This window comes from Lampetra fluviatilis, chromosome 39 (genome assembly GCF_964198595.1).
Source record: "Lampetra fluviatilis chromosome 39, kcLamFluv1.1, whole genome shotgun sequence".
In the NCBI taxonomy this organism is placed as follows: Eukaryota; Metazoa; Chordata; class Hyperoartia; order Petromyzontiformes; family Petromyzontidae; genus Lampetra; species Lampetra fluviatilis.
Genome location: NC_136313.1, coordinates 8,649,788 through 8,675,175, shown reverse-complemented (window position 1 = coordinate 8,675,175; position 25,388 = coordinate 8,649,788). Strand labels below are relative to the sequence as shown.

The following is a 25,388-nucleotide window of genomic DNA, read 5'->3' as shown; positions in this document are numbered from 1 at the left end:
TAAAACAGAAGAGCCGTTGTTTTCGAATTCCTTAAAACAAACTCAACATTTCAAGAGCCGCAATATTGGCACGTGAATCCTTCATGTCACGAGGCAGTCCTGAAATAGCCGCAGGCTCGCAAATAATATACAATGATTGTAAACTTTATTGACGAAGTTGTTCAATGCTTTGACCAATCAATTGCATTGTCTTGAGAGTGGGGGTGGGTTTCATTGTAAAAACAGGGCCCACGATGCAATGTGGCACGAACAGAAATCCCCACGCGCAGAATCGATAGCGGCGGTTTTGTTCGACGATTCAGAGTCGACAACGCCCACGTTATTCTAATAGATGGAGATCGACACCACCCACAAGGGGGAGCTTCGATTCGGCCACGCGAATCGACGAAGCAAGAATCGTTAAGTGTGAAACCCGAATCGATTCCATCGTGCACCCGCCATTTCGCGAGACGGCGGTAATGGCGAGCGAGGAGGTCGCGGTGGCGGTGAGTGAGACGAAGCGAATCGGCGACCTTCGCGTCGTGGACCTCAAGTCCGAGTTAAAGAAGAGGAACTTGGACGTAAGCGGCGTGAAGAGCGTGCTGGTGGACCGGCTCAGGAAGGTGCGCAGTCCCGGTTTTGGCGATGATGGCGGACGCGGGAGGATGTTGAGGCCTAGACGAACGGGCTTCAACCGAAGGCCCAATTAACGCGCGTGTCGTGTGTGACCACTAACTTGTACAATTGTGATTACACTTACTACAAATATAAATGTTCCTTTATTTGTCTGCGTGGCTGTGGTATTTTTGATGCCTTTGTCCTGAATTATAGCTTTGAGGTGGAGTCCACGCTGTTGAGTGAATGGGTTCACGTTGAGGAAGTAGACTTGTTTTCAATAAACGGTTTATATTATTTTACTATTTAACTCGTATTGTTGACGTGTGTGTTGGACTGCATTATTACGCCGATGAGCAGTCGATTTGCATTGAGGCGGTCGCAATTCTGCACGTGTTGGCGGGAAAGGCCCGGACTATGCCAACTTCAACTAAAACCAAACGCCAGTCATACACGAGTCCTAAATATCTATTGATCATGCCGAGTTCATGGAAAATATACTTAAGTACAAAAGTGCTAATTTATAATGGGGACGCAGTATCTTGACTTGCAGCTTTCGTGACTGCAGGAATTAATATTTGGGGTTTTCGGTAAAGTCACGTAGATAAAACAATTAAATAATACAAAAATACCGTGACTTTACCGAAAACCCAAAGAATATGGGGACGCGGTGTTTAGCGCACCGAGTTAATAAACCAAGCTACATGGGTTCGATTTCTAGCCACAGTTAACATCAGTAGCGAGTGTGGGTCAGAACCAGTCTCTACCCTCTTAACCCCTTTTTACCAACCCGCACTGATCAGCAAGGTTAAATATTATTTGGTGGCGCCAACTGCGTTGGCAGTTGAGCGCGAGCACAAACAAAAACTAAACAGATTTGTCAAGAACACTGGCCTTGAAAAGGGAATGTTGCGGGCTATATGACCTTTCATCACAGCACGTGTGCTGCCCGAAAGTACGCACTCTGAAGGGCCATTGCCCAAAGCACATGTTGCTGTGAAAAAGGTTAGTTGCCTGAAACGTCACCTAGTATATTTTTTATGCAGTTTAATTGACGAATGAGTTTTTTTTCATCAGCCTGGAGAAATTGACGTGGCGCTGGGATGTCTTAATCCAACAGTGGATTCACACGGTTGTAAATTGTATATGTACTTACGATATACGGTAAAAAATCTGCACTACCTCTGCTATGTCGAACTTCAGAATCACGATCTTATTTTAGACTGTAGGAATCTCATGAACCATACAACTCTTCCACAGATGTCCCGTATTTCACAACTTGGTTCGTACAGACCAGCTTGGCTGCCGATATGGTCCGTTTTACCGCGTAAAAACATTTAATAGTTTAGGCCATTGACATATGGCCCTTCTGAGCTCATGTTTTCCATCTATCTGCATTTAACAGGCCACTATCAGCTGAGTCTCAGCAGATAGTGGCCTGTTAAATGAATTCACCTGGATTGTATTTCAAGCAGGAGCATTGCACAAACGCAGTGGCGTAATTGAGTGTAATAAAGCAACATGGTACAACTTATTTACAGTCACCAACTGGAATAGACCCTCTTTTTTCTAAATTGGTTAATTTAAATCACAAGCATAGTCGCAGTCGCCCAACAAGATAACCTCATCGTTACCTTCCGCGAGTTGGTGAAATTAGCACCATCAACTGATACTACGCTGCTGTATAGGAAGTGAAATAAAAACTAGTAATGGTTGCCGATTGCCAACCTACCCAAAATACACTCGATCTGGTCAGATCTAGGAGGCTTTGGGTTAAGTCTGGATAGTGGTTGGATCGTCAGCCACCATGCATGAAACAGGTGTTATAAGCTTCTGTGGGGTTACGTTGTGGGCATCATAGTGCAGTGCATTAAAATACATTGTACGTTACTGTGCTTACATATTACCTTTATCAACCAACACCAGTGTCCAGGGATGTGAGCTTCATTGTGTATGAATATGAGCATGGATATTTATGTGGAACTTATTTTGCAACCGTGATAATCAGAGGTGTGGAATATAAAGTTATGTGACAGTGACTATGCTATCATCTGATGGCTTTTTTTTCTAGGCGGTGGAGGAGGAGGGTGGAAACCCTGAGGCGCTGCAAATCCCTGTGGAGGTGTCGCTGAAAAAGCCACATAAGAGGACTCCTAAAAGTGAGAGCTTTCAATAACACACCTCCAGTGCAGCAGGCAGTGGTATTTCATTCTGTTTTGTTGTGGACAGCCCTTGGCAGATAATTTGATAATATATGGTCTTGTGTTTTTAAAATAACATGTTTTTAATATTCACAGACAAAAAGTCTGACGAAGAAGGGTCTGTCGAAGATGCCAATGACACAAATGTAAGTGTATATGATTTAACCATCAAGTCTAAACTCTGTAGTCCATACTTATTTTTAACAAAGTCTTTCTGTTCATCAATGTATTACGATCCTATGATAAAAATCTATTATTACACGAGCTGAATTAATGAGAGCCTTAATTGATTCAGATCTGCTGTTCTGTTCAAGTTGTATTAGTTGTTCACTGGAACTTTTAAGAGTTGACCTTGGTATTAATGCTGAAGGCTACTCTACTGCACAGGCATGCTTTGGCATACAATTTGAACACTAGTGGAACCTTCATGTAGTATGTTGGCTTCCAGTGTGGTGGTCTTAACGCATAATGAACAAGACAGAGTGTGCAGTTTGTATGTCAATGCCACATGGTCCCCTTTTAAAATAACCTGTGTGGTACTTTGTCACACTTTGTGGGCGATAAAATGATTACAATTGATTTTGGTATTCGATGATAATTATTTTATTCTGTGCTCTGTCCCAGGAGGATACAGAGATGGCGGCCGACAACAGCACCGACTGGGATGCACAGGAGGAAGGCGACGAGGAGGCAGGCAAAGTTGAAACCAACATGACTGACAGCGAGGACAAGGTCATTAGCGCTGACGAAGTCGAAATGATGGAAATGGAGAATGCTGCAGAGCAAGCAGCTAATAGTGAGAGGGCAGAGGCGATGGTGGAGGTAAGATGTTGAACCATTTACCCTTCCCTTGCCCCATCTCTGGTTTGAACGTGCCTCTATAGGTTTTTCCTCCAATCAAGTCACCTGGAATGTGCCCGATGACCGTATTTTCCCGCATATAGCCCGCATATGCATATAACCCGCAGACGCATATACCCCGCAAAAATAGCGCTTTGTGTAAAAAAAATTCAGATAGCCGCACCTCCATATACCCTGCATGCATTAATATCTTTAACGTCGTTACCGCAGCTTAATTCCATCATTAATACGAAGTTTACATTTGTAATACATTCCACTATCAATTGTTAACATTAAAATCATAACGTGCACAAAGACAACAAACTAACCGGAAACGAGTGAACTTAAACCGAAAATAAGTAACAAAAGTAAATATCCAATAAATAAGTAACAACTGGTAGATAAGTAAGTACAGTTTTAGCACTGGTAGATTGCGCACTGCCCAGTCAATAGCAGAATTACAGTAACTCCGTTGCCTCGCCCTCACCCCCCCACCTCCCTTTCCCCCAGCTGCCCCACCCCTCATCCCCCCACCTCTCTCTCCCCCAGCTCGTCCGTCGTCGGTAAACAGTGCGCGCACTTCAAACATTGTCGTTTAATTGTACAAACAATTCATTTAAAACGTGATAACCTGTGCTATTTTAGTGCGAGTGGTTTATTCAGCAGTGCTTTAGTCAAAGGTAAGTGTTGCATAGTGGATAGTCCTATCATGAAAAAATGAAACGAGTTATGACATGTCACACGTGTAAAATATTTTTGAGATAGCCCGCACCTCCAAATACCCCGCAGGGTCTTGTTTTGTTTATAAAAAGTGGTTTACCCCGTGGGTTATATGCGGGAAAATACTGTACATAAAATTTCAAGAGGCTGAGGAGGAAATAATAATATAATAAAAAAAATAAAAACTTAATAAAATAATTCGCACGACGTTTCGGCCACAACGCAATCAGCCGTCCTCAGGTGGAGAACAGGTCTGTCGAGAAGACAGAGTCTGAATGGCATTCTACGTGACTTTACCGAAAGAACCAAGAAGATGAATCCCTGCAGTCACGAAAGCTTTAAATCGAAATTTAGGCTGAGGGAGGGTTGAGCCTACATGGTGCTCTGATGGGTAACCACTGTACATAATCAAGTTTCCATAGAACTGCAGGATCATGTGGTGGGCAGTGCATAAAAGACATGTAATATACTGCTATATGTATTTTGAACTTTTTTCCCACCATACGTAACCAACCGTGCTAATCGGAGGTGCAGATGAAGGACAACGAACTTAACACAAAAAGCAGTTCCATATGTACACTCCTATTAGCACTGACCAGCATCCTAATAAGTATGGTGTGGGGAGACCTACATCCAGAAAAGGGTTGAAAAAAGGGCAATATTACTCCATGTAGATTTTTAATGGATTAATTACTCTCTTGCACTTGAGTGCGAGACCGTATATAATGATGAGGCTGATTATAGCTTACATATCTTACGATTTATAGACCTTTTATGTCATGCATCTTTAGGCCAATTGAATGAATGAGACAGCATATATGAGATTTCACTGATAAACAATATGAATGAGACAGTAAGAGGGACACAACAGATTCTTGAATGGAATTGTGAGCCCAAATTGTGGAAATGCTTTTAATCACGAAGGTATGGGGAAGATTAATCACTGCCTATTCAATAATTATTTTCTGTGTCAGTTGTTGGGGCAGATGCAGTACATTATAATATTTTGGGAGTGGTTTCAAGTGTATTAGAACTGGCTCTATATTTTTTGTGTGCTTTGTTTCTCTTCTGCAGGACTCCTTAGATGTGGAGGTGTCAGCTGAAAATTCGGCCCTTGAAGAAGATAAAGATGAAGTCACTGATGGAGATGTAAGTGTTAATATTTCACTGCTGTTGAATTTAGTTAATCGGATTTGCATCAACTGCTGTTAGACATTCCTTGTGCAGTGTGGAGAAACATCTGCTTCAAAATTTTATGTTCAGAGCTGTCAGATGTTATGCTATCTCAACATATTTTGGAGAGAAATTTGTAAGCCCTTCAGTTTACATTTTATGGAAAAGTGAATAGTTTGATTTTAAATTATGAATTCTCTATCACACAGATGACGCTGACTGATGCTACATCAGGTAAAGTAATTTCCGGTTCCTTTCTAAATGTAGTGTCTGGCCCAAATAACTGTAAAGTGGTTATTGAAAATGAAGATTGGAAAGCTTCCTGAGGTTACCAAAGCAGATTTATATATATAAAAAAGATATGCCCTTTTAAGCCTATGGCCCGGTATATGCCCCTTTTTAAGCCGATGGCCCGGTATATGCCCTTTTAAACATTTGGCCCGATAAAGCAGTCATTTATCACTATGACATGCTTTGGTAACCTGATAATAGGGTATTAAAGGCTGATTATGGTTAAATGGTTCAATGGCATCGTCACCACCACCGTTATGAAATGGAGGAGCCCAAGCATACGTGACTTCGTCTGCCGGCCATTGGAGAAAACGCCAAGAACCTCGAGCAAGAACCACGGAGCAACTATCTCTCGCCACCATCGTCTCCTCTGCCACGGCAACAAAACGGGGGCGATGTTGGACGAGACGGGGCGGCGCTTCGTTACAGAAAATCCCACCTGAAACGGAGGGAAACGACTCCACACAAGATTGTAACGGACCAAGCCAGAGTTTTACAAGAAGATTGCCCTGCTGTGCGAGGCGTGGAGAGTGGCAAGCAACTGAGAACATTGTCGAGGGACTGATGCGGAGTGGACACTTTGGACCATCCCATCGACCGACTTTGATACTTGGCTGTGGGTGAAGTCCATCCAGATAAAACGAAAACTTCCATCGAGTCTAAGATATTATGATCGATTGTGTTTCTAACCACATTTTTAACTGCATTTTCCCCCACCTCTGTTCTTGTTTTAAAAAAAGAAATGGGACTTCACTCTTGAATTCCCAAGTATAGAATTTCTTCCAGCACATTTACTCCAGTTAGTTTTGTTGTGTTACACTGGGTAACTGTCCTTTTAATGAAAGATCAGAAGCTTTCTCCAATCTTCATTTCAGACTAGTCACTGTTAAAAGGTGTTCTCATGCACTGTTGTTACTGTAGACTTGATGCCAGACCTTGTGTTTTGTATGAATTAAACTTTGTTGTATTTAATCTCTCAGACAAGGAGAATGTAGAGGGGTTGTGTGAGGGAGGGTTAAGCTCCCTTCCGGCTGGGGAAGGTGAGGTCTCTGCGCAAGACGTCCTGGATATGAACGCCCCTCGCCCCGAAGCGGAAGAGGACAACATCTCGGTCACGGTGCAGGCCGAAGACGCCCTCACGCTTGACGTGGACGGGGACCTGCTGCTCGAAGCACCGAAAAAGGATTCTGTGGGTGCCCACGGCTCATCAGGGAGAGGGGCAGCCTCTACAAAAAGCACCAACAGCGGAAGTTCCAGTGGCTCCACCAAAGCTACCGACGGTGCGACCTCAAAGCAGGAGGGGCACGAGTCGGCGGAGAAGGCGTCCAAGGAGGGAGCTGCCGCTAACGGGAAGAAGGAGGAGGGAGCGTCCTCCGACGCCAGCAAGTCGGACGGCAAGGAGGACGGCAAGAAGCCTGGCAGCACTCCTGACAAATCAAAGGAGGCAGCAAAGAAGGGTGCTTCCTCATCAGGCACTAGTGATCAAGCCAAGAGGTTTGTTTCCTACACATGCCTTGCTCTTGTCTTATGTCTTTAATTTATGTAAATCCCAAGTACGTGTGGGCCACGGTAAAACGTCCGTCACTTTCGTTTGAACCTCTTATTTTTTCCCCTCTTTTAATTTTTTTTCATCTGGTAACAATCAGCTCCCCCGTCGTTGATTATCATCGGATGCGTTACGCGTTGGGAATCGGCCGATTGAAGCTGGTGAGCTGCAGTGCTGCTGCTGGTGCTGCTGCTGCTTCATCTGTCCCTAAGTGGAGGCTGCGGGGGCGGACCACGCGGTACAGAAACAGCAGTCAGGAATCCGGGTGCCTGTGGGAAGATGTTCGTCAAGGGAGTAGCGGTAAAGAAACGGCAGTCGGGAGTCCGGGTGCGCTGGGAAGATGGCCGTCACGAGAGTACGGGATGGTGGCACGTGGCTGGTGTGATCGTCACCTGAAGATAACTAGCCTCTAGCAGTTTGAGTGAAAAGTCAAAGCGTCTCTCATCACCTGTCTTGTATTTTGTCCTTTTGGTATTAAGTGCTGTGAAGGTGTTGCTGCTTTTGCAATCCATGATTTATTACCTTATCTGTTTGCATCAGCTCTTCCAAGGATGGCAAGGGAGCAAGCAAAGACGACAAAGGTGGGTTGTGTGGGAAAGTTTTTTTCTGCAGTTGGGTTTTGGGCAATTGTTCACATTTGAAAATGTAATTTTCTACCCCCTGGCACCAAGAAAATGTCAACATGGTATTTAGTAAAATGCACACCTCACAAAAAATGTGGCACACATGAGATAACCAAATTGTGTGACGTGCTTTCCAAATTAATCATCGGGGTTTACAAGGGCATGTCGGCAACTCCTTGTTCCATCGCGTCTAACCTCTGGGAGTAAAAACAAACGACATTGCTGCAGCTGTTTCGACGTCTCACGGGAATTGGCGGTGGTCGTCGTGTACTTAGGCCGAAGCGGTGCGTCAGGAGGCAGTGGTGGTGGCAACAGTGGTAGTGTCTCCGGCAAGAACCTGTGGGTGAGCAGCCTGTCTTCATCGACCAAGGCCACGGATCTCAAGAATGCCTTCAGCAAGTATGGCAAGGTGAGCCCACCTGATGCGACTTGGTTAACTGCTTCCTGGTTTGTTTCACAACACTTTGTAACTCAACTGCTGGGTAAAGGCCTCCCCATGTGTCCAGTCGTGGGGGTTCTTTGATCATATATTGCCATGCCGGTCATTGCGGTTTCGTGAAGAGAGCACGGGGGCTGGTCCAGATATTGCTTGCCACTGATGTTAGCCATGGTAGTATATCGAACTCGGGTCATTGGGTTCACAGTGAGGTGTGCTAACCGGTGCACCGCTGCTTTAGCCCTTCTGGTATGATTATTATTTGTTTCTTTCGGTTAAGTCATGTCTAAAGATAAAATAATAAATTAAATTAAATAATAGAATACGACGTTTCGATTGCAACACAAGCAATCATCATCAGGTAATATGAAATAGCGACATAAAATCTAACCAGAAAACTATAGACAGACATATTAGCAGACAGATATCACCAAGATACATAGAGCAACACAGGTAACAGAGAGAGGTGGTCGTCTCTGTGGGGTGGCCTTAAATAGACAGAGGAGGGCGGACGCAGAGAGAGGGAGGGGGGTTAGAGAAAAAATTAGCATATCAATGAGTGGACAACAAAACGTGGTGCTGCAAGTGCGATGACACGGCAAGCAAGCCTGAAAATCAGGAGAAGGACACACTAAAATTAAATAACCTAGTAAAATATCGAAATGTAATGTAATACAACACAGAGGGTCGGTCAACACACAATTAACGCATAGCCTGGTTGATTACGTATTTCAAAGATTGCTAAGTTAGAATTTAAGTGTGAACATTCCAAAGAGAGGACACAGGCAGAGAGAGCAAGTAGTCAGAGAGAGAAAAAAGAAGATAAGTTTAAAACTTCCCCGTAGAAGTGGTTCAATCTTAATTTTTAGAACTTTCGTGACTGCAGGAATTATTATTTGTTTCTTTCGGTTAAGTCACGTCTAAAGATAAAATAATAAATTAAATTAAATAATAGAATACGACGTTTCGATTGCAACACAAGCAATCATCATCAGGTATAATGAAATAGCGACATAAAATCTAACCAGAAAACTATAGACAGACATTAGCAGACAGATATCACCAAGATACATAGAGAGAGCAACACAGGTAACAGAGAGAGGTGGTCGTCTCTGTGGGGTGGCCTTAAATAGACAGAGGAGGGCGGACGCAGAGAGAGGGAGGGGGGTTAGAGAAAAAATTTGCATATCAATGAGTGGACAATAAAACGTGGTGCTGCAAGTGCGATGACACGGCAAGCAAGCCTGAAAATCAGGAGAAGGACACACTAAAATTAAATAACCTAGTAAAATATCGAAATGTAATGTAATACAACACAGAGGGTCGGTCAACACACAATTAACGCATAGCCTGGTTGATTACGTATTTCAAAGATTGCTAAGTTAGAATTTAAGTGTGAACATTCCAAAGAGAGGACACAGGCAGGTTTTTAGCACGAGCAATAAACTACGTCAATCTTTCCTGCGTATTGGTGTTAACCCAGAAATTACTTGCTCGTGTCCAAGTTTTAGTTTCGGTACAGAAAAGTCCTTGGTCATCTGATTTTGGCTCTGTTGTGAGTGCACTAACGAGTTATACTTGTCGCACGCACACAGGTTATTGGCGCCAAGATTGTGACGAATGCACGCAGTCCGGGCGCCCGTTGCTACGGGTTTGTCACGATGGCCACCGTGGAGGAAGCCACCAAGTGCATCAGCCACCTCCATCGCACAGAGCTGCACGGGCGCATGATTTCTGTGGAGCGGGTGTGTGCATGGGTTCTTGTCCAACTATCACATTTATGGCAGTGGTGGGGAACCCTGTTCTTACGCAGGGCCAAATAGGATTCATAGTCTTGGGTCTTTCGGTAAAGTCACGTAGATAGGTTCAAAGAAAATAACAAACTACGACGTTTCAATCGCAACACATGGTCGTTTTAATTTTTTTTTCCTGAAGAATGACCTTATGTTGCGATCAAAACGTCGTAGTTTTTTTTAACCTCTCTCTGACTTTACCGAAAGACCCGAGAATATGAATTCCTGCAGTCACGAAATAGGGATGCAAATTAGTTCACGTGAAACTTTGCTCATGGGAGGACTACGTTGCGCATAACTGCTTGAAAGACAACAGGAAGATTTGAGCAATGTGCAAAAAAAAGAAAAGTGTCAACTGCTTGAACATTTCTCTTACTCGATTAGTGTGGCTCGGATATTTGCAGTGATGCAAAAATATAATTCAGACCTTTTTATAAGTGGTAGTCATATCACCATGGGCCATAAGTAATTAAGTCTAGTGCCCTGTCCAACCTACTGTCAATATGTTCTCCCACCTCTGCTTTTGGCGCTTATTAACTGTAGCCTTTAAATAATACTTTAGTTGCACACAATGTACTCTACGCTGAATAAATACCAAGGCACTCATAATACCAGGTCAAGTGAGAGGAGTGCACCTGACTGGCCACATGCCATGTAAATCACAATATGTTTTGGGTGACCTTAAGATTTTAAACCATAACTTTGACCATAATTGATGTTAGATTAGATCTCATAAATGTGGTAGACATTTTACACTTGAAGGAGGCTTTGTGCAGTTGAATAACGATCTAGAAAAACTTAATAATTTCCCCCCACATTCTGTTAAGTTTTGTAGTCCGCTACAAGTAATCTGACTTGCAGTAATACTAATATTACAACATTTCAGCTGTAAACTGCAGTATTTTTTTTCTTTACAAAAGGCAAAGAATGATCCGGCCAGCAAGAAAGCGAGTGACAAGAAAGAGGTTGAGATAAAGAAGGATGGAAAAGCAAGTTCTTCTGGCGATCGAAAATCTACTGAGACCAAACCCCACCAGTAAGCATGAAGTCGGCACACATCCGTGCAGCCAGCAACTCTTATCCAATCCTTAAAATGGACCCTTCATTTTCAAGGGTTTTTTTTCATTGATTCTAGAGTAGGCATAGCCATGTATATAATATTGATACGCCTAGGGCAGTTTTTAAATGAATACTTGTCCCTTCGACTTGTATGTGTGTTATTCTAAGTCAGAGATATTGTTCATTGCCAGGTGCACTTTTTTCCATGTCTATTGACTTGAATAATGCGCACAGTTTTTGTTGTAAAAGTAGACTGAACAGCTGTTGACATTAATTGGGTAAGCATTATTTGTAACAATATAAATGCGGTTCATAATCCAGAGACCCCTCTTGACTAGGTCTTCCAGCACGGGCAAGAAGGAGGAAAAGAAGGATGACAAGAAAGTTGTTGAGAAGAAAGACACCAAGGAGAGCAGCTCGAGCTCTTCGGCCAAGAAACCAGAGGAGAAGAAAGATGACAAGGATGGCAAGAAGGAGGAAAAGGAAGATCAAAAATCCAGCAGCGGCACCAAAAAGCCAGACGACAAAAAAGGTGAGTGGGATGTTCTCTTATTAGACTGGCCAGCTAGACGAGCATCCATATTGCGTTGTGTGCTAGTCACGGAACGGACACTCGTTCAAATTGAAAACTTTTGAAATATATTAAACGTATTCCAGTGTGTGGTTGTGCTGACACTAATCATAAGAGAAAGTAATTGAATTAATCTTCAGGTTCACGTTGCTGTTTGAGTCAAGGTTTCTAATGGGTGTTTTCTAATTTTTGTTTGTTTTTACAGGTGGAAAGATCGCCGACCGAACTGTGGTCATGGATAAATCAAAAGGCGAGCCTGTGGTGTGCGTGAAGACCACAAGCAAGGACAAGGAAAAGGACAAGGTAAAGTAACTCAAATTGGTTCCGTATCATTTCACAAAGCAATAAACACTTCCAATAAAAGGGATAAAAATAGACATGTATTGCACTTGTAGTAAAGACTGACATTTGAAAGCGAATGTTTAATGTCGCCTGAAACGCAGTGTAGCACTCGCCACCATGGTGACGAGATGTTAACGACCGCGCCTGGTATACAGGAGGTCATGGGTTCAAACCCAACCCTGACGCCTGTATATTTGTAGTTTGCGTCTTCTCCCCGTGGTCGTTTGGATTTTTTTTTCCAGGTCCCCCGGATTTTTCCTCCACATTTAGACACATGTTTTAGAGTATTTGGCTGCGATAAATTTCCACGTGATAAGCCACTTCATTGAACTATTATTTGTGACCAAGTTGCTTCTGAAAAAGAGCTATGTAGCTTCGTGGGCCTTACCTGGTAAAATAAAAATAAAACATTTAGTTTAATTACAGAATTTACGAAATAGTCACCGATTAATACATTAATTGGGTTGTTTGCTCTTACTGACAAATTACAATTGTGCTTTTGACATGTCATTAGATAAACAATACATTTGGAAATATCAAAGCAATCGATTGTCAGACGTTGGCCTGATTGATGTAGATATTTTTCACAGCATTTCTCCCAAAAATCATCCCCGTGGCCATTTTATTCTTTCTCATATACGCTGCCAAGAGACTGTTGTACTACAGGCAAACCAATATTTTTTTATTATCATTCGCCAAATCAAGTGTAAAACCAAATATTAATGTTTCTTGTGCAGTCATAATCACTCCACTTAAGATTTCAGTTTAATCATGGGCAGCTGCATGGATGGAAACCCACCGCTCTGATCACTGATCTGTCGAGCCACTTGAAATTTGTGTTTGAAAATCTTTCAGTAAAATCTCCAAAAATACCAGTGTCGTCCCCCGCTTGTACAACACGGTGCATTCCTGGAAACCCCGTCAGAAATCGGATTGTTGCAAATGGGACCCTCTTTTCCCGTAGACAGAAACAGTAGAAACATCACTTGCCAATGATTTTTTCCCTTTTATCAGCAACGTGGTGAATGTGGATTGTCGTAAATCCGACGAAGTCACCTGTAATTATGTACATGCCTTAGGAGCACTGTGAACTTGCTGTTTAACAGTAATATACCAAGTTTGGTGGAAGTTTGTTTAAACAGGATGTTAAAAACGCTTGTGCCCAGAAGTCCACAACCAAGTCTGATGACAAGAAGAGCAGCAGCAATGTAAAGGCCGACCCCAAGAGCTCCACCAAGTCGGACGTGCTGTCCTTCGAGAAAATCCGCGAGGAGAGGGAGCGTGAACGGAAACGACAGAACGAGAGGGATGCCCGGGAGAAAATCAGGTCAGCACAGCGCACTGTCAATGAACGCACCGCTGTATGTAGCGTTAAGCAGTGCATGTGTCCTTATGGCAGTACATGTGGGCTCGTTGGCAAGGGGTCTCAGATGCCTGTCCAGGGGTATGTGGCTGGTTGTAGGAAATGGGCTTTTATTTCCTATTGTTTTGGTTATGTTCAACTTTTTTTATTTAACTCCTTACTTCATGGAAGCAAGTTCATGCTGGTTTTTATTTCGTCCGATGGAGGTGAGGAATAAAACCATAGCCTACTGTTGTCACCACTGCATTCAGGGAGCGACAGAAGGAACTGAAGGAGCTCAAAGAGCTGAAGGAACGTCAGGAGATGAAACGCATTCGCGTGCTGCGGGAGCGCGAGGAACGGGAGCAGCTGCAGCGCGAGCGTGAGCGCCTACAGATGGAGCGCCTCCGGTTGGAGAAGGAGCGCCAGGAGCGCGAGCGCCTCGAGCGACAGCGCGTGCGCATCGAGCAGGTGACCGCTCCCCTCATCCCTTCTACAAAGACAGATCCCCCGTATAGCCATCCCCCTACATGCACGCACACACGCGCGTTTCAAGCAGGTGCCCACTCTCATCCCCCTACTCTCCTACTTGTGTATCAATTTCCCCAACCTGACAAAACCACCACTTCATTTTGGTGGATTATTGTTACTTGTCCGTGTCTGGAACTACCTCCTGATAGTCTGCACTGTTCACTCACTACCTCTTTAAGTCCAAGCTCAAGACAATACTCTGTTCTATTTATTCCCACTGCGCACTCTGTGTCTCCGATCATTCTCCAAGATGTGTTATTTCACCGGAAGTGGGTTTTCCCAAGGCTGCATGTATGTATATTTGTGCAGCAATGTTTGAGTATTCTCACCTCTTGTGTAGGTTTTCCCCAGGCACTGCAATTTTTTGCCATGTGCAAAACACTGATTTAAAAACCATAGTACAAACTGAACCTTGAGACTGGCTGAGGCTTTGCTGGGTAAAAGAAGAGTTGTTAATGTTAAAACTGATGACTGGATTGCATGGAGGCAGCGTTGGGCGGTGCATCTGGGCTCTCCGACTAAGTAATCGATTACGCCCCAACGATCAGTTTGATTACTCAGCTAATTGAATAACATGAAAGAATTGCAGGATGAAAAGTCTCACCTCTACTTATTTGTTGCTGGACATGTGCGAACAGGTGATGGGCGTAGTTTATGGTTTGCTGCCTTCGGGAGGCAGTATGTAGACGTCTGAGTAACTTGGTTGATTACAACTTTCAGTCAAACATATGACTTGATGGACAAATCACCCCAGCTCTATTGGGGAGTGACTGATGATGTGTGTGCTTCCTGCTGTCTTTGATAGGAGCGCTGCAAGGAGCAGGAGCGCATTGCTCGAATGCGTGAGGAGCTCCGGCGCCAGCAAGAGAAATTGCGCTTGGAGCAGGAGCGGCGCGCATCGCTCAAGCGCACGTACGACGTCGATAACAGGTGCGCGTGTGTGCATGTGTATTCCTGCCCATAACATATGGATCTGTTTTGTGACGATCTGCCAGGGCGGTGGGTCTCTGTTTCACGTCGCCTCAAAAGTGTACCCAGCCTGGCCCAAGCGTTGTGGTGACGTTACCGTCACATCTTACTTAAACTACACAGTGCTGTTCAATACATGCAATCAAATGTCTGACTCTATTTACCCACATTAAGCTCCTGGATGAATGTTACCCATGTGTATTGCATTAAATTTCAAGTAAAACTCATTTGACTGTTGGCAGTGGTGTGTTTACAATTGCAGACCGTAAATACCTAGCCACAGTTATCATGGGCATTGTCTTATAACTTAAAGCTTGGTTCCCCAAACTACTTTACAGATGTGTGGGAAGGTGGGTTGTACTTGTGCACACAATAAGACCGAATAATTATGGTGGTGGATGTCCAGTGCACACTTGGGTTTGTTATTTGACTTAGGAGCTGGACCTGTCAGCCTCCCTTGGTGTGTGCTGCCGCTCGATGCATTAGCGTGGGGTTAGAGCATGGTTAGATTTATAGGGGGATCTTCTATGTGGTCCTTCTGTAGTGTACTCCATGCTAGAGAAACCAATCACCTCGAACCATTGTCATGCCTCATAACCATAGGCTTGTTCACTGAAGTAGGTGAGACAATGTTATAATAGACTGATCAAATTGGGGGGAAAATGCAATTGGCATTGTGACCTTCAGGAAAAGCAACACAAAACAAATCCTGCTTAACGTGTTATATTCCTCAGTCAGACATCATTGGCAAAGCCATCTGTGTGCCAATGGTATATTTTTTTACATAATTTATATTTGCTCTGCCCTTGGCCTTTTGCCATATCCTTCCAACCGGCGTAACGCGGGTGCATGTTGTCGCCGCTGCGGGTGGATGCAGGCGTGACGATTCTTACTGGGGTGAACCCAAGCGCCTGGCTTTGGACAGCGACGCGCGCTACGGGCAGAGCCTCTTGCAACGCGGGGACACGACGGCCAACCGCTTCAACGACTACGACCACCGCGAGCGCGGAAAGTTCCCCGACCAGCGGCTCTTGCCTGCCATCGGGATAGAAAGGTGAGGGTCGCTTCTGCTCATGCGCTATATATAATATTTAAGGTAATTTTCAAAATAATGGTGGCCTAAAGGCTGGAAACCAACATTGTTTTGGTTGGAATTTTATGTTAAAATCTTATGTGAGGATTTTGTTGGTCATGTGTTGAGCAAGAGCAAAAAACTTGAGATGAGAGGTGTGATAATCCTTTTTTAAAGTAAATTGCACAATCTCACTTGAAATATTTTAATTGTCTTCAGAGTGATTTGATGGTTGTGCACATTGCAAGCCTAACATTTAAGTCTGCCCGAGTACGATTTGCGTCAGCACTGAAAGTACCACTTCGCAAACATTTACACGCATCGGTGGTTGCTATGGATTACCTAATCACTACCCCAGCCAGTAAGCTGCCAGGAAAACAATGTCGATGCAACGCGGCTGTCTTCGTTGCATTAAGCCCCTGCAACTTGGCTGCCGTGATGTCATCACTCCGTGCACTTCAGCCGGACTGAAGTATATTTATGTAATTTGTTTTATTTTAGTGGGATTTTGTGTGTATTTATGCAAATGTGTTTGCATGTGTGTCATTTTTCGAGTGAAAGAGCGTTTTTGTGTGTGTATCATGTGCGGTATTGGCCTTACGGTATTGAAAGGCTATATGAGAGCTGTCTGTGGTGCATGTGTCTCTCCATGTGTATTTGTGATGATGTGTCTGTATGTGTGTGATAGTGTATGTCTTGTGTGCACTTGTCTGCCGTGTCGGCCTTCATAAGTGCTCGCGAACAGCACTTTCTCCATGGGTGTGTAGACATGAGGCACGATGGACTCAAGGCTGCTCTTTACCGCCCCTACGATATGATGTAAATTTACGCATTCTCCTTGCATACATCCCATAAGGAATCGGAAATGGTACATATCTTGGTGCACGCAATTTATAGAATTGCTTAAGCCGTTCGATACCCAGGCCCCTGATCATTATCTTTTGTTTGGCTGTACATTCCACCATAGAAACGGTATCTTAAGTTCATGTGTACTACTTACATTCAGTGCTGTTCAATTGTGCTCATTAACAATGTCACTTGTTCTAAGTTTGTGTGGTGTGCAATTCCAAGTAATGAATTATCTTTTTTATGTAAAACTGATGAAAGCAAACAATGACGTTTTGATGCACTCTTTTTGAATTCAGGCGCCTGGAGCCGTACGACCGCCGGCCCGACTATCAGTCTGGCCGCAGCCGCGACGATGGTGCCATATTCACGCCGAGCCGTCTGAACGGGCCCCAGGCGGGGCGGCGTGATGACGTTCGGGAGACGCGCGACCGCGACGATCGCCGTATGGACATACCACGGGATCGGCCGACGCTGGGAAAACCCCGTGACGTTGCGGCACGTGGCCACAGCCCTCGGCGCGACTCCCCCCGCCGTGGGACCACCCGCGACGACTGGAAGTCCGAGCGCACGGTCATAGCTGACCGCAGGTCCGTGTTCATCTAGCTTGCGTGTACTTGGCCGAGCCAGACCGCAGCGTCGGAGTGTGCAGTGTTCAGTGGGCTCGGTTCTCCATCCACTCTCCTGAGGGAATTCCTCCTTCGCAATATGCATCGGTCTACACCTGTCCGCATGCACAGATTTAGTGAACCCGGGATGCTCCATATAGCCTCGTTGGCCACGCCATGACCTTGTGGGAAAGGGATCAATGGAGCCCATGAACGGTGAGGCTGCAATTCGAAACCTGTTTGACAGGTGGTTGGGGTCATTAACCAGAAAATGTTCTATAATTTTACGAGGCTCATTATGCTTGCCACTGAGATTTTGAGAAGTTGTGGAGTTGAAGCTCACTATTTTGGGTGTTTTGATGCAAGTGCAGAATGGAGTGGGATTAAAAGATCAGAATTCGATGGCATTTTTACATTTGGCTTAGCTGTGGTTTCTTCATGTCAGGTGTATGGAGAAGAAAAGTTCGACACAGAAGCCTGATTTATTTCTGTATCTTTTGCATGGCCAGATTTATGGGGGCACCCTCTATGGTCCTTTCATAGTGTACTCCATGCCAGATCAGCCAACCACCTCGAACCATTGACAAGCCTTCTTAACCATAGGCTTGGTTCACTGATGTAGGTGGGACAAAATTAGTCAACTTGAGGCCTTGATTCAAAAATCGTAGGCAGGGAAAATGTAATCTAATGTAAAATATAAATACCATAAAATGTCACCACTAAGATTAAGCAGGGATACATATCAAGTTGTACACTGTGTTATATATTTCACATTATATGCTGTGCTCAGTGAAGAGGGCAGCTACACATACCTGTTGTAAATCCTGTGCAACCTCCGCAGGTGGGCATGCTCACTCAGTGTTTCTCTCGTCGTTGTGCGTACGGCAGGGACGTCATGCGTGACACGCGCGACACCGACCGGGTACGGCTGGATCGCGGTCGCGAGCCAGATGGACACGTGCGCAGCCTTCTCCCCAGTGGAGCCGGCAGCTCTTCCTATGGGGGCCGCGAGCCCATGCGCAGCGGTGGCGGCGTCATCGGCGAACGAGGGAACCTGCCGGTGCGTCTGTCTGGCACGTGCGCGTAGCGGTGCAATTTCACGAGGAGCCTGCTGTGTCATCCTCGCTTGGTGCTGTGCAACCCAAGTGCTTCAGTGTCGTGTTAAAGCATGGTCAGATTTACGGGGGATCTACTGTGGTCCTTCCATAGTGTACTCCATGCAAGAGCAATTAACCACCTCGAACCATTGTCGGGCCTCCTAACCATAGGCTTGTTCACTGAAGTAGGTGGGACAATGTTATAAGGCACTGTTGATGGTGAAATTGGTCATTTTATAATGGGCATTGTGGATGTGCAACACGTGAAATAAATCATTGTAGTGAAGTACCTAGGCCAAGTGTCAGGGGGCTGTTCAATGCAACTTTGAACCTTTAACAAAATAGACTGATGCTAGTTAAGCAAGCCATTTGATAATGCTATTCACAACAGAGGGCTATTGATGTAGGTGGGACACTTGCAGAACTAAACAGTTAGTTTGTATTTTTATTGATGGGCTGACTGATGGTCTTGCCCAGGAATATTTAGTGAACATAAGTTTGTATGGTGAGCTGCAGTTGCACTGGTTTACCAAGTGTGTTTTAACTAAAATTAGTTCATTATTTTATTGTACTCGTTAATGTTTCCGCTTAAAATAATGAATTCCACTGGAATAGTAAAATGAGCTTTTTTCCAAAAAGAGTAATGCAGAAGTGAACAATGAGCACTCAAGAAATGTGCTGCATACATTCACAGCTGCCACCCCTAATACACACTAACCTTCTAGTTTTTTTTCTACCTATGTGACTTGACCGAAAGAACCAGAGTGTGGATTCCTGCAGTCACGAAAGCTTCAAATCAAGATTGAACCTTCTAGTGACTCCGAGGTCAGAGCGCTGAGCTGACACTGCTCAGGTCCTTGATTCGAAAACCAGGCAAACCCGCCTGTGATGAAACCATTGTCATCAATTTTGATTTGAAGCTTTCGTTATTGCAGGAATCCATACTCTTTGGTTATTTTGGTAAAGTCACGTAGGTAGAAAAATAAAAAAATACGACTTTGCTTGGTTAATAACGTCCTTCCAATGATTGCTCCGCTTATACCCATCTTCTCGGTTGAAATTGTCTCTGTTTATATATCTGGATGGGGTTCATGGACAAATCTTTGATGGTAGCCCGAAGGTTTGCGGAATATCTTGGTCTCGGAAAAAACAATATTGTGCGAGCCCACTGTTATAACAATGATCAGCCATGGCAGAGATATTGGTTCTGCCGTGTTTCAAATCTGCCTTGTGTTCGCGAACACGGTCCGAGACATGTCGTTTCGTTTCCCTAATGTAACTGCTACCACAGGCACAACTTAGTTTGTGGACACCAGGGTATTGCATGTCAGGAATGACATCCTTCACAGGTGGGATCAAATCACGGATGTTTACTGTATTGTAATCAATTGGTGGTCTCGGTCAAATGACAAGAGAAACATTACATCTAATGTAGTTCTTCAACTCATTTGGGTAAATTATACCTTGTGACAAATATGCCTGTCAGTGGCAGAGCAGGTGGGAAAGTGCTGTCATCTACTGTGTTAACAGGTGACGTGAAGGGATCTCGGAGCTAACTCTGATATCTGCTTCTTGGGAGAGATCTGAATGGATACGTCATTACATGACACTGGTAGCACAATGGGTAAAAGTATTAGGATGATTTTTTTATATATTTTAAAAGCCCTATATAGTATTTTTGGCTGAAAGTGAGCTGTGGTGTTCCTTCCGTGCAGCACTTTGGAGAGGACCGGCGCAACGTGTTGGAGCGCACGAGCCGCGACACTTGGACCTCCAGCCTCTCCCAGCCCAGCGGCTACGGGCAGGACATCCAGCGCCTGGGGAGTGACTCGCGTTCCACAGGATTCCTGTCGCAGCAGACCAGGTATTTGACGCAAAATAGGAATACGAGAGCCTGAATCTGCGTGACTGCCGTCGATATGTTATTGGTGCAGTAAAATTTCTGAATCGAACTCTGATAGCTGGGTGCATCATCAGCCCGCGATAAACAGCATGGTGATATACGATCAAACAATTCTCATGACGGACGAGACACTGACAAGGGGCTGTGCGTTTTTACAATGTTTCTAGGGCGTAAAACGGATCTAGCATGCATTAACAGTTTTTTTTCTACGTTGGCTAAATGTCACGAATCTGTCGAACCAGGCAAGGGGATGATTATCAAGTTTGAAGATTCTACTCCAGTGAAATTTAATTAATTGGTTAATTATAAATATAAATGTCTTATGACCTTCCTGTTCTCTAATTGAGAGAACAGGAAGGTCTCGACTTGTATTACCAATATGGGTACCTACCAAAGACCACTTGTGTTCAAAATGCTTGATATAATATCTGTTTTCTCATGGAGAGGTTTCTCCCATTAGCACTAATGCACGGGGCTTAACTCTGATACATAATAATCCCCTAATGGTCTCGTGGTGCATGCATCCTTGTGACTTGCTCACAAAGAGAGCAGTGTCACTCGGCAGTGTTCTTGAATAGAGGTTTGTCAGTGGTTGTCTTGGTGCTCACAGCTGTTGGGTTAAAACATACAAAACACGAGAGGCCACACCCAACTTAAAAACGACTGCAGTTTTGTAGAAGTAAAAAAAAGTCTGTGGCTTGCCACATAGCAGTGGTTTCTGCGGCAACTTATCTTAATTGTTTGGAGTTATTTCAAGTAATAGATTTCAGACTTGTATAATAATTCGTGGTCTATATATTGTTATCTATCCAGACTGATAATTCTTGCTAATATGAAAAGAATTGAGACAAGAATAAGGCTTGTGCAACGTGTGAAGCCTCATTTGTTATGGGTTTTTTTTTAATCCTTCTGGTTTGTTTAACCGTACCATGTCCAGTGTTTCCTCATCGCCAACATTCTCTTTTGTCATTGTTGCTGCTGAAAAACACTAAGAGGTGCTTTGAAGCACTGGGCTGTGGCTCACAGGGCACTCGGCAGGACTGATGCACCCACTGTCTTTGCTGCAGGGACAGTCGAGACTGGGGCGTGGGGGACCACGGCCGTAAGATGGACAGCCACTCGGACAGGACATGGCAAGTTAAAGGTAAATAACTTTCTTTTGCACACATTTATTGCATTGTACAGCACTACAAATTGATTTCTTCAATAAACATGTTTAATTAGAGAGGCAGTAGCTTCATTTTAAAGTGCATAGTTGTTTAAATAAAGTAGTCTATGGTGTTTATTATCCAAGTGCAGCAGAAATTCCATCATCCACGTTGATATAGGGTTCCTATAATCCATGGCGCACTGCGGAGGTTATACAAATTCTCAATAAAATATGCCAGCACAGTGTGCCATGAATTAGGTGATGTATGTATGTTGAACTTTCATACTGTGTAGCCAGCTGTGCTTATCAGAGGTGCAATTTCCTGTGCAAGAAAAATGCGGCACGTGACTAGCGCTCCATTAATCTGCGGTAAATTCTCAGATTGAGGATACATTTGGTTCAAGACCCAAATGATGCAAATCTGCCGTATGGGTTTATGTTAAGGTTTTTCTTTGCATTTTTTACTTGACATCCAAGTCTAATACATGAAAATATCCCTTTTTACTAAACAAATCCACTCACCTGTGTTCACATAAAGCCCAAAAATTGGCACAATAAAAATCCTACCACCACTCTCTACAGCTCCATTTATCCGGTTTGCAACTCCGCTAAGCATTCTCAGTCTACTGCGGATTACAGAAGCCAACTGATATTGTATCGCAGATTTTTTTATTCATGCTGTATTGCACTTTATAGATGGATGTACCACAAGTTTAACAAATTGAATTAACGTACAACTGTAATTACATCTTTAAATGTTTTAATTCATAAAGCTCTAAACAGATTTCTTAATTTTTTTTCATCTGAATTAGTTTTGAATCAGTGCATCCGTTGTACACTCGGAACCACGAATTGAGACATTTTGTGTCTGCGTTGTGCCATCCAGGAGATGGCAGGACCCTTGGACAGTCGATTCAAACGCACGTCATGCCCCGAGGACCTTCGAGCGGGTAAGAATACCTCTGATAATGCAAACGGCGAATCTCCCAGCATCCTGGATGCATGAGCTGTGTGTGCATGCATGCACAGCTTTTCTTTAGACAACACAATGGGCAGAGGCACTGTTTGTGCTTTGCTGCGCTATGAACCCGGTGACCTGCGTTCGATTCCCACTAATGGCCAACATCGGTGCCACTGGTCCCGGGCCTTGCCAAAGGCAACTCGGCCATAATTTAGTACCCAGCATGGTGTGTAAACATCAGCACTGGGCGGATCAAAGTGGCCGTGGTGCTGGGCACCCATCCCCTCGGGTGCCATGTTGGCCTTCATAGGTGGTCGCTAACAGCACTTGCCCCAATGGTCTGTTACGGATATTAGGATGGATATTGTTTTTGAGCAAAATGTTGCGTTGGCTGAGTACTTGAATAGATACATGAATGCATTCATAGATTGATTTATAATTGACTATTTGATGCATGCACTGTGTTCAAATTTTAGTTGTGTATCTCCATTTAAACGCGTAGGTACAGATTCTGCGTTCAATGGTGGACAACGGATTTTGTGAATGAGAGTTCACCATAATGCACACATTAAGCATAAGTGCAAGCAACGAGGCCTGCAATGGGGAGGGGCAGCACTATCAAACGATACACATCTCAGCCGGTGTCGTGGATAGGGGATTTAGAGCTGCTGGTGCCTTGGGGCCACGGCTGAGGCGTGTCGGGCATGAGTGTTCTTTGACCATACTTGACTACGATGGGTGCCCGCTATCCAGTACATGTTCATGTCAAGCCAGTGGCCCCGTTGGAGGTCAATTTTCTACGTGGAATTTTAATGTAACGAGGCGAAGTAATTTAAATCTACAGGCAATGTGTTATCGGTGAGCGTTACACGGCGTTGTTGATTGTTTTCAATGTTAACCTGCACGCACATCTCGCCGCGTCTTTGTGTCAGCAGGAGCTACTTGACGAGCAGCGGCCAGCAGGGCTCGGCCAACCTCCTTGGCCGGACGGTGCAGTTGGCCACCAGCCTGGCAGCGGCAGGGGGTGGCTTCAGTAGCACCGACAGGTTGCACCGGCCCAGTGGGGACTTGCGCTTTGATCCGTACAAGAGCGGGACTGTCAGGCGCTACTGACAGACCAGCTGACGTTGTACTGTATTGCTAGATCCTACTAATTTGTACATTCATTGATGAGAATTTGGACATTTTTCAGTTGTTATTTGCAGTGTGGACATGCCAATTGTGCGTTGGCTTCCTTTCCCTAGAGATAGTGCTTTTAATATTTGCTGCTTATGCATTTTAAGTTTTGGCACAAAGCTTTGTAATTCATATTCTTTGGGTCTTTCGGTGAAGCCACGTAGATAGAAAAATATATAAATATCACTACGTTTCGATCGCAACACAAGCAATCGTCATCAAGTGAAAACATATAGCGGGATATCTGTTGAGGCAGGATGTTATATAGGTTTGAGATGGGTGTAGCCCAAGGCTAAGTGGGCGGGGCTAGATATTAAATTTGCGTGTAAATGTAAGATCGGAGAGCTGATGTATCTCCACGACGACTAAGCTGTGGAGGTGGCCATTGTATTGAGAGATTAGCATGTCAATGTAAGAGAACCACCGCAACGGTGGCTGTGTTAGTGAGACATTTAGCCTGTTAATGTAAAGACATTTAACCTGGTAATGTAACTAGTGAGTCGAAATAACTGCTAACATCGGCAGGTAGGATGGAAACATCACATCCAGTTATGACTTAAACTGGTGACTAACGTTCTTGCAATGATTGCTCAGTTTGTACCCATCTTCTCGGTTTAAATTGTCTGTGTTTATATATCTGAATGGCTTCATGAACGAATATTTAGTTGATTGCCAGTGGTATGGCAGAGCACCTTCGTCTTGGAAAAATATATTTCGTGTGCCACAGCGTTAAAACAATGATCAGCCATGGCCGAGGTATTGGTCCTACCGTGTTTGAGATTTGCCTTATGTTCACGAACACGGTCCGAGACGTGTCGCTTAGTTATTTTTCTATCTACGTGGCTTTACCGAAAGACCCAAAGAATATTAATTTCTGCAGTCACGCAAGCTTTAAGTCAGGACTTTGTAATTCAGTTTGAGTGCAATGTAATTCAGGTGTTCCTTAAATTAACTTTCTGTAATTGCATTGGCTTGATCATTACACTTAAATTGTACAGCCATACACAACTCATTAACCACAATTAAACCAAGCTTTTTTCCTTCATTCTAGCATACACATGTAACGTTGCTAGTTGTACAATCATTCAAATAAACATTGAGACTTTTGTTTACGTTGTTGTACTACATTGTGTCTGTTTATTCAAACAAAATTAAATAGCTTACTTTAAAATATTTCGCTTAAAGGGGAAATGTGTTTTCAATTGCTTTCCTGAATCAGTTGCTGTTCCCAGCTGTTGGATGGCTTAGAGAAATTTAGGCGGAACAAAATCACAGACATTGCTGATGCCTTGCCAGCAGGCGGTGTTAATGCCCGAGCCAGGCACAGGCCCATTTTATCGCCAGCGCTTATTCGGCATTCATAACTTGTTGAAACCCGGCATCTCGTCTCGTATTTCTCACCAGCAGAACAGCCTAGGATTTGTTTCAATTTGCAAATTCTGTTTCGCTTTTATAGTAGAACAGTAGCCACCAAAGAGAGTACAGTGATAGGTGATGGTTTGTGAAATGGACAGATTTATCAATCTACACTATTCCCTCGTTTA

The 25,388-nt window shown here is 44.1% G+C and overlaps 1 protein-coding gene and 2 non-coding genes across 5 annotated transcripts; all 3 read left to right on the top strand.

Moving 5' to 3' along the window:
* Window positions 1–424: 424 nt before the first annotated feature.
* Window positions 425–24,956, top strand: LOC144945961 (SAFB-like transcription modulator). Of its 3 annotated transcripts, none has more exons than XM_078874636.1 (23): window positions 425–560; window positions 2,666–2,753; window positions 2,892–2,941; window positions 3,420–3,617; window positions 5,430–5,504; window positions 5,738–5,762; window positions 6,800–7,313; window positions 7,906–7,946; window positions 8,264–8,397; window positions 10,020–10,169; window positions 11,138–11,253; window positions 11,615–11,808; window positions 12,053–12,150; window positions 13,356–13,516; window positions 13,804–14,002; window positions 14,868–14,992; window positions 15,909–16,085; window positions 17,249–17,539; window positions 18,446–18,617; window positions 20,370–20,518; window positions 21,625–21,701; window positions 22,594–22,657; window positions 23,604–24,956. In XM_078874636.1, the coding sequence occupies exons 1-23, from the start codon at window positions 459–461 to the stop codon at window positions 23,779–23,781; spliced, it is 3,378 nt and encodes a 1,125-aa protein (XP_078730762.1). In that variant the 5' UTR covers window positions 425–458; the 3' UTR covers window positions 23,782–24,956. The 3 variants fall into 3 exon arrangements, with proteins under 3 accessions (XP_078730762.1, XP_078730761.1, XP_078730760.1); XM_078874635.1 differs by having other exon boundaries at window positions 425–602; window positions 13,359–13,516; XM_078874634.1 differs by having other exon boundaries at window positions 425–602.
* Window positions 15,530–15,663, top strand: LOC144946088 (small nucleolar RNA SNORA42/SNORA80 family). Its single transcript, XR_013639779.1, has one exon. It is a non-coding gene; the product is annotated as a small nucleolar RNA SNORA42/SNORA80 family (small nucleolar RNA).
* On the top strand, window positions 18,057–18,190 carry LOC144946089 (small nucleolar RNA SNORA42/SNORA80 family). The gene has a single exon (XR_013639780.1). It is a non-coding gene; the product is annotated as a small nucleolar RNA SNORA42/SNORA80 family (small nucleolar RNA).
* Window positions 24,957–25,388: the final 432 nt, after the last annotated feature.

What these genes read in the sequence shown, in the direction of transcription:
- LOC144945961 (XM_078874634.1), top strand. Translation starts at nt 459, where the DNA reads ATGGCGAGCGAGGAGGTCGCGGTGGCGGTGAGTGAGACGAAGCGAATC. An exon ending in AGGACAAGGAAAAGGACAAG is followed by an intron (nt 12,151 to 13,355) that starts GTAAAGTAACTC and finishes GCTTGTGCCCAG; the next exon opens with AAGTCCACAACCAAGTCTGA. An exon ending in ACGGTCATAGCTGACCGCAG is followed by an intron (nt 17,540 to 18,445) that starts GTCCGTGTTCAT and finishes TGCGTACGGCAG; the next exon opens with GGACGTCATGCGTGACACGC.